At 42.9% G+C, this 9433-nt stretch overlaps 1 protein-coding gene across 4 annotated transcripts; it reads left to right on the top strand.

Annotated features, from left to right (window-relative positions):
* Positions 1 to 537: 537 nt before the first annotated feature.
* On the top strand, positions 538 to 8926 carry hrh1 (histamine receptor H1). Of its 4 annotated transcripts, XM_014168366.3 has the most exons (5): positions 538 to 843; positions 1038 to 1065; positions 5454 to 5607; positions 6219 to 6316; positions 6775 to 8926. In XM_014168366.3, the coding sequence occupies exons 3-5, from the start codon at positions 5561 to 5563 to the stop codon at positions 8253 to 8255; spliced, it is 1626 nt and encodes a 541-aa protein (XP_014023841.1). In that variant the 5' UTR covers positions 538 to 843; positions 1038 to 1065; positions 5454 to 5560; the 3' UTR covers positions 8256 to 8926. The 4 variants fall into 4 exon arrangements, with proteins under 4 accessions (XP_014023841.1, XP_014023840.1, XP_082823849.1 ...); XM_014168365.3 differs by lacking the exon at positions 1038 to 1065; XM_082967723.1 differs by lacking the exon at positions 538 to 843 and having other exon boundaries at positions 850 to 1065.
* Positions 8927 to 9433: the final 507 nt, after the last annotated feature.

The following is a 9433-nucleotide window of genomic DNA, read 5'->3' as shown; positions in this document are numbered from 1 at the left end:
CTCACTAACTGTAAGTTTCTCTGGATAAGAGCATCTGCTAAATGACTCACTAACTGTAAATCTCTCTGGATAAGAGCGTCTACTAAATGACTCACTAACTGTAAGTCTCTCAGGATAAGAGTATCTGCTAAATGACTCACTACTGTAAGTCTCTCTGGATAAGAGCATCTGCTAAATGACTCACTAACTGTAAGTCTCTCTAGATAAGAGTATCTGGTAAATGACTCACTACTGTAAGTCTCTCTAGATAAGAGCATCTGCTAAATGACTCACATATAAAATGTACAGGCACTGGTGGAATTTATTAGTTATTGACACAAGGTGGAAAGCAGTTCGGAAACAGGTTTGAAGTAATGGCTCTGATATTTAACTTTTTTTTCCAGTGGGGGGGGGGGGGGGGGCCCGGCGCGCGGATCCCGAGCCAGTGAAGTTAGCTCTGGTCCTGCTAAACCAACAGTAGCCTATAGACTGGTGTCCAGTGCTATGGTCCAAGAGATATTATAACATAGACCTAACATGTTTACAGAATGTTACATTATTCTGTCAGAAACTGTTAATAAAAAGGATATTTCAACAGAATGTCTAGGGCTATGATTATACTGTATAATCCTCTTCGTAAACAGTCGCTGAAGCAATAATCTAATAAAAACGTAAGTAGAGTGTAGACCTTGAATGCGCCCTGCTCTCTGAGTCAAGATAAAGAAGGTGGGTGGGTGACTGCTTTTGTCCGTCCGCAACGAGCAATGTTCTCACACACTGCCTACTGCTGCTGGGAAAACGAGTCAACCGTCATATTTTACAAATCAAATGTTTCAAATTTAATTCAAGATTTTCAACTTTGAGGTGAGTAAATCATTATTTAAACACTTACTCCTGTAAATGTTTTTTTTAATTATTTTTTACAGTTATCACTGGTAATGTATGCCAATTTAACATAAAACAAGACTACAACATGTAAGTAATACAAAATGAAAGAAAAAGTTAAAAGTTTGCGATACCTGTCAGTGAATCATGCTGCTCTTTTGTGTATTCCACAGGTGGAATTTGAACAGTTTGGGATTCCTGGTAATAAATCATGAAAATTCACAACATGTAATTGCTTAGGAAATAGGCTACTATCATAGGCATGATCGAATACCTTTTATTTGCATTTGTATGATATTTCATGTTTTTTTTTTAAATCACATTATACCCAGCTAACACACATTCTGAGAACAATATGTTTCTTAGAGCTTGTTGAGAGAGTGGTTTTGCATACAACCTTCCCACAACGTTCTGGAAATGGTACAGAATAGTTGCTTGGCTTTGGTACATTCTCAGCATATTTAAGGAACTTTACAAAATAACGTTACTTTCTTGGCATTTCATTTACTCTAACAGAACGTTTCCCATAAGTTCAAACATGGTTAAGTTTTCAACAACAACAAAAAACGTGTTCATGTTCTAAGAACGTTCTCCAACTGGTTTGACGTTGGGATTGTTCTCAAATAGTTCAGAGAACGTTAAGAAACAACGTTCTCCTGTGGGAATTTCAATACTTCAGCATAATGATTCCACCAGGTTCCCTCATGCTTCTATTTAAAATAATGTTCTCAGTACGTTCAGAAAACGTTAGTAATGTTCATTGAAAACGTTTTAAGAGTGTTATTGAAATACACACATTCCGGTTTCAGCATCAACGCATCTGTGTTCAGGAGTGTTGGCCACAACCACTAATTGCCCACACCTGATCTCAATCTTATTGGGTGGTTGTTTCCTTTGAAATGGGGTCCGTTTGAATAGACTAAAATGAACAGCTTTTGTAAAACAAAAACAAAAAAATACATGTCATTCTAGCTCCATCCTAGTGGCGCAGTGGACTAATTCCATGGCTAGAGAATCGAAGATCATAGGTTTAAATCTCACTGACGCTGTGCCACAATAAAATAAAAAAATGTGTATGCATGATTAATGCCAAAACAAATACATTTCTATGTGTCTTATCTTTCACCTAACGTAGCAGTGATATTAAAATCCTTATTGAAACATTCAGTGAAAGTTTTTTAAGGAAGTTATTCAAAAACCTCATCAGAATGTTAATAAAACCTCCAGGAAAACGTTCAGGGAACCATAGTAAAACATTCTCAGAACCCCCCTGGAACCATAGTAAAACATTCTCAGAACCACCCTGGAACCATAGTAAAACATTCTCAGAACCCCCCTGGAACCATAGTAAAACATTCTCAGAACCCCCCTGGAACCAGAGTAAAACATTCTCAGAACCTCCCTGGAACCAGAGTAAAACATTCTCAGAACCTCCCTGGAACCAGAGTAAAACATTCTCAGAACCCCCCTGGAACCAGAGTAAAACATTCTCAGAACCACCCTGGAACCATAGTAAAACATTCTCAGAACCTCCCTGGAACCAGAGTAAAACATTCTCAGAACCCCCCTGGAACCATAGTAAAACATTCTCAGAACCACCCTGGAACCATAGTAAAACATTCTCAGAACCTCCCTGGAACCATAGTAAAACATTCTCAGAACCCCCCTGGAACCATAGTAAAACATTCTCAGAACCACCCTGGAACCATAGTAAAACATTCTCAGAACCTCCCTGGAACCATAGTAAAACATTCTCAGAACCCCCCTGGAATTATAGTAAAACATTCTCAGAACCCCCCTGGAATTATAGTAAAACGTTCTCAGAACTGCAACCTAAAAATTATTATTCCCATAACAGGCAAAACTTTCACTTCCATTCTCAGAACATTTAAAAAACATTCAGTTTTACTGGTCAGGAAACGTATGCTTTGTTCCCAGAACCAATGGGAAGCCAAAAAACGTACGTTCCCATAACTTCCATGAACCAAATGTGCTATCTGGGTAATTGCTGCTAAATAATGAAGCTACTGAGCAACAGACTGTTGAATGTTGTTGTGCTCTTTTGGTCAGAAAACCACCAACTATTGTAGCAAATTGGGGTGGGGGGGGGGGGGGTAGCCTGACCTGGACTCAAACCCAGGTCCAGGATCTGTCAAGCCAACACCTTAACCGTTATGACAAGAGGTCCGAACCTCTTGATGAGGTCGCTAGGTGTTAGGTTAAGATCGGTAAAGTATTGATGATGCAATTTGTTATAAAACTCCCCGAAAAACGAAATATTTACTTCATGGCTGGTTTCCATGTATACATGTTGGGATCTCTGTGTAAACACACACGGGTGAAAAAGGTTCCCAACACAAACAAGTAGTCTATGGTTTTCTTAATAACAGATGGTTATGAATCAGATAGTCTCTCATCTTCAGGTAGCCTATTTAACGACTTTTCAGTAACCTTGAGTTGCTTGCAGTGTGATTCATCATACCAAAAGCATCTCAGTGCAAGAGGTGTCGCTACAGTCCCTGGTTCGAATCCAGCCTATATCACATCTGCCTGTGATTGGGAGTCCCAGTACTGGCTGAAAAGTGTTGTGGGTTCAGTGAGAGGTCATGTACAAATACCTAAGCCTACAAGTAATGGAGCTAGGGTTGCTTCCTGGTTGGAGCTAGATCCTGGATGGAGCTAGGGTTGCATCCTGGATGGAGCTGGATCCTGGATGGAGCTAGATCCTGGATGGAGCTAGGGTTGTATCCTGGATGGAGCTAGAGTTGCATCCTGGTTGGAGCTAGAGTTGTATCCTGGTTGGAGCTAGGGTTGCATCCTGGATGGAGCTAGATCCTGGTCGGAGCTAGGGTTGTATCCTGGATGGAGCTGGATCCTGGATGGAGCTAGATCCTGGATGGAGCTAGAGTTGCATCCTGGATGGAGCTAGAGTTGTATCCTGGATGGAGCTAGAGTTGCATCCTGGTTGGAGCTAGAGTTGTATCCTGGTTGGAGCTAGGGTTGCATCCTGGATGGAGCTAGATCCTGGTCGGAGCTAGGGTTGTATCCTGGATGGAGCTGGATCCTGGATGGAGCTAGATCCTGGATGGAGCTAGAGTTGCATCCTGGATGGAGCTAGAGTTGTATCCTGGATGGAGCTGGATCCTGGATGGAGCTGGATCCTGGATGGAGCTAGATCCTGGATGGAGCTAGATCCTGGATGGAGCTAGAGTTGCATCCTGGATGGAGCTAGAGTTGTATCCTGGTTGGAGCTAGGGTTGCATCCTGGATGGAGCTAGATCCTGGATGGAGCTAGGGTTGTATCCTGGATGGAGCTGGATCCTGGATGGAGCTAGATCCTGGATGGAGCTAGGGTTGTATCCTGGATGGAGCTAGAGTTGTATCCTGGATGGAGCTAGGGTTGTATCCTGGATGGAGCTAGAGTTGTATCCAGGTTGGAGCTAGAGTTGTATCCTGGATGGAGCTAGGGTTGCATCCTGGATGGAGCTAGGGTTGTATCCTGGTTGGAGCTAGGGTTGTATCCTGGGGAGCTAGGGGACCGGGGGCTAGGGTTGTATCCTGGTTGGAGCTAGGGTTGTATCCTGGATGGAGCTAGAGTTGTATCCTGGTTGGAGCTAGGGTTGTATCCTGGATGGAGCTAGGGTTGTATCCTGGATGGAGCTAGGGTTGTATCCTGGATGGAGCTAGGGTTGTATCCTGGTTGGTGCTAGGGTTGCATCCTGGTTGCAAGATTCTCGGAATCAGAGGGTAGTAAGAAGGAAATATGGAAATCCCCAACCATGATTTCTAGAAAACCAGTTGCCGGTTGCATCCCAAATGGCAACATATTCCCTATGTAGTGCACTGCTTTTGACCAGGTCTACCTAGGGAATAGGGTGCCATTTGGCAAACAAGCAGTGTTTGACCTTGAGAGATTTATTAAGATAATAATCTGTTATTTATTTTGACCTTGTAGGTATGGTACAGGCTGATGGGGGTACTGAATCAGGGAGGATAGAGTATTGGCTGATGGGGGTACTGAATCAGGGAGGATAGAGTATTGGCTGATGGGGGTACTGAATCAGGGAGGATAGAGTATTGGCTGATGGGGGTACTGAATCAGGGAGGATAGAGTATTGGCTGATGAGGGTACCGAATCAGGGAGGATAGAGTATTGGCTGATGGGGGTACTGAATCAGGGAGGATAGAGTATTGGCTGATGAGGGTATTGAATCAGGGAGGATACAGTACTGGCTGATGGGGGTATTGAATCAGGGAGGATACAGTGCTGGCTGATGAGGGTATTGAATCAGGGAGGATAGAGTACTGGCTGATGAGGGTACTGAATCAGGGAGGATACAGTACTGGCTGATGGAGGTATTGAATCAGGGAGGATAGAGTACTGGCTGATGAGAGTACTGAATCAGGGAGGATACAGTACTGGCTGATGGAGGTATTGAATCAGGGAGGATACAGTACTGGCTGATGGAGGTATTGAATCAGGGAGGATACAGTACTGGCTGAAGAGGGTATTGAATCAGGGAGGATACATGGATACAGATTGCTGTGATTACTCCTGATGTTTCCAACACTTCTGACATCATGTGAAGGGATCAAGACAGGATGAAGAGGAGGGGGGTGATATGGACATCCTACAGATCACCGGTCCTTCGCAAAAATAATACTTAGATGAAGAAGTTATCTAGAGAGGAGCACCATGATGGATTCTATTCAGTCTGCACCTGATGTCTTCACCACAGACAGGTACTGCAAACCACCACTTTGTGTGTCTAATGAAATTCTACACAGAGTGTACAAAACATTAAGGACACCTCTCACCCCTACATGGACTCTATGAGTTGTCGAAAGCCGTTCCACAGGGATGCTGGCCCATGTTGACTGCAATGCCTCCCACTTGTTGTCCAGTTGGCTGGATGTCCTTTGGATGGTGGGCCATTCTTGATACACACGGGAAACCGTTGAGCATGAAAGCCCCCAGCAGCGTTGCAGTTCTTGACACAAACTGGCGCTCCTGGCACCTACTACCATACCCCGTTCAAAGGCACTTAAATATTTAGTCTTGTCCCTTCACCCTCTGAATGGCACACATACACAAACCATGTCTCAATTGTCTTAAGGCTTAAAAAATATTATTTAACCCGTCTCCTCCCCTTCATCTACACTGATTTGAAGTGGATTTAACAGGTGACATCAACAAGGGATCATAGCTTTCACCTGGTCAGTCTGTAATGGAAAGAGCAGGTGTTCTTAATGTTTTGTCCACCGCAGTGTTTGTTGTCATAGCTATTCAAAACCATTGGTGTATAAAACGTATTGCATTAGAGCAATGGGAGTGTTTTTCTTTTCTTCAACAGCACCTTGAGCGAACCACGATACCATGAGACCCAACAGTCACCATCCAACTCAACCATACCCGTCGAGCATCACAACAGCTTCCACAACGCCCTACTAGGTATGTGTGTGTGTTTGTGTGTGTGTGTGTGTGTGTGTGTGTGTGTGTGTGTGTGTGTGTGTGTGTGTGTGTGTGTGTGTGTGTGTGTGTGTGTGTTGAGAAAGGCACAATTTGGTTCTAAGCAAGGGACAATGAAGTATCTCTATGTACATCTATCACTCCAGTGTTAATCTGCTAAATTGTAATTACTTCGCTACTATTGACCTATTTATTGCCTTCCCTCCTCACGCCATTTGCACACACTGTATATAGACTTTTTTGTAATTTTTCTATTGTGTTATTGACTGTACGTTTGTTTATTCCATGTGTAACTCTGTGTTGTTGTTTGTGTCGCACTGTTTTGCTTTATCTGGCCAGGTCACAGTTGTAATGAGAACTTGTTCTCAACTGGCCTACCTGGTTAAATAAAGGTGAAATAAAAAAATAAAAAAATAAAAAATCTATGCTATCTACTCTAGGTGTCTTCCTGGGCTTCCTGTCGTTGTTCACCGTCGTCATGAACATCCTGGTACTTTACGCTGTGAAGAAGGAGCGCACCCTCCACACGGTGGGCAACCTCTACATCGTCAGCCTCTCCGTGGCGGATCTCATCGTCGGGGCAACCGTGATGCCCCTCAACCTGGTCTATCTGCTGGAGGATGAGTGGAGGCTGGGGAGAGTCGTCTGTCAGTTCTGGCTCATCATGGATTATGTAGCCAGCACAGCCTCCATCTTTAGTCTGTTTGTACTTTGTCTGGATCGGTATCGGTCCGTTCACGAGCCGCTGAGGTACCTGAAGTACCGGACCAGAAGGAGAGCTAGCGTTATGATCTCAGGGGCCTGGCTGTTGTCTACGATGTGGATTATTCCTATTCTAGGGTGGAGATCGTTTGCTACTGTCGATCTTAAGCCGGAAATGGAGAATAAGTGTGACACTGATTTCCGGTTTGTTACGTGGTTTAAGGTTTTAACTTCAGTGTTTAACTTCCACCTTCCATCTCTGTTGATGCTGTGTTTCTACTCACGCATCTACATGGCTGTGAGGAAGCACATCAGAGAGAGGGAAAAGATTATCAATCCTACAGATTCTGTGGCGGGAAACCGTATAGAACACAAAGCCCAAACAGGAAATGGACCCTGCGAGTCTTCTAACAAGGAAAAGAAGGGAAACGACTGTGACTTTGATCAGTACACTTTAGACCAGCTGTACAACTCAACAGATACAACTGAAACCAACGCATCCAGGGAACCCAAGTCTGGGAAAGACTCTCACTCCAGTCATTCACTGCTCAGAATGACAAAACATCTGAGGACGACTGTAAAGGGCAAAAGAAAGAGCAGCTCTTTGTCTTTTCAGGGGAAGGATTCAGACTCAGAGACCCCTTTGAACCTGTCAACACTACCTCTCAGCTTCACACACTCCGACGACAACAACGCGCAGGAACTGTACGTATCCGTGAGCGACATAGCCGTGCCGCTAAACTCTGTGGCTGACGTCTGCGAGATAACCCAGAAAGCTGACGTGCAGAGGTACACCACCATGTTGTACAACGATTTCACCCAGTCTCTGAATTCACCCCCGTCACCATGGCCCCAGGAAGACTCAGAGCCTGATGATGGTGCTAACCCGGACGCTGTAGCCAACGCTGTGACTCTTAAGCAGACCTGGCAGAAGTTCTGTGCCCAGTCCAGGCAGCGTATCCAGAGCCTTCAGGTCCATAAGGAGCACAAAGCGGCCAAGCAGCTGGGCTGTATTATAGCTGGGTTCATGACGTGCTGGATCCCCTACTTCATAGTCTTTATGGTCATGGCTTTCTGCCAAACCTGTGTACATCACGACCTACATATGTTCACGATATGGCTCGGGTATATAAACTCTACTTTGAACCCAATCATATACCCCCTCTGCAATGAGAATTTCAAAAGGGTGTTCAAAAAGATTTTACACATTCATTTGTGATGAAATGTTTTCTGAACAGTGTCTTGATTGGCAGGTAGCCCTTTCAGTTATGTTTTTGATGCTGCTTTAACTTAGGTGTGCTTGCATGTTTTGAGTAACTTCAATTTGGTACCTTAACTTTGTATAGTTTTGTAAATATAATGCTTATTTATTGTAGGCCTAAATATTTCTGTATCAAACCCAAACCATAACATCATCCTTCTCACTCAACAATAAGTGCCACGTGTTATTGTGAAATAACAGAAAGCATTGCAATTCTGTATTTATTGATTATTAATTTCAATAACTCTGCAGAAGAAGGCACAGAGACGCTTTCAATACAATCTGGTTCAAGTTCAAACCTTAATTGTCAATTTTTTTTGTGAAAATGGAAATGTGTCTTATCTCAAACCGCAACCAACCATGCATTCCAGTCTTCAAGGAGTCTTGTCTGACTTTTTACATTTATTTTAGTCAGTCGTGTCTGTAATTTCCAATAAAAAAGACCCTTTCAATACAATCTGATTAAAGTTCAAACCTTAATTGTCAATTTTTTGGGTGAAAATGGAAATGTGTCTTATCTCAAACCGCAACCAACCATGCATTCCAGTCTTCAAGGAGTCTTGTCTGACTTTTTACATTTATTTTAGTCAGTCGTGTCTGTAATTTCCAATAAAAGAGTCTGAACTGGTGTGGTTTGTAATGGATGAGTAGCAAACTGTTATACTGTACTTCCATTACCAAAAATATTTATACAAAAAGACATCTCAAAGTATTTCAGTGGTTTGCCTTGATTTGAGGGGGCGCTAGTGTAGACTAAACCTTACTGCTGTAACTCAGAGCTCACACTGTGGTAAACAAGGCAACACGATATGTTTACATTCTACTATATAAAAAAAAAAGAAGCTTTTAACATTTACTAAATACATTTACTCATAGCTCACTCTCTATGTAGACAAAATGTCAATATCTGTAAATAATGTGTTGGCCACATCCTGAGTTGAGGTCATGCAAGCCACCATAATTATAGTTATTTTCACTTTTGCCTTAATAATCTGGGTAAATACATTATTGGGGATTAAAAAGACTGATGGCTAAATATGTGAATAGCTGGACTACAGAGAATTACCTCTGAAGGCTATACTGACAGACATTCAGACATTTACAACGATTTTCTAGTGTATTGGAATCAGCTATTC

Source organism: Salmo salar, chromosome 22 (assembly GCF_965601325.2).
Source record: "Salmo salar chromosome 22, fSalSal1, whole genome shotgun sequence".
NCBI lineage: Eukaryota > Metazoa > Chordata > Actinopteri > Salmoniformes > Salmonidae > Salmo > Salmo salar.
This window is presented reverse-complemented; position numbering and strand designations above follow the sequence as displayed.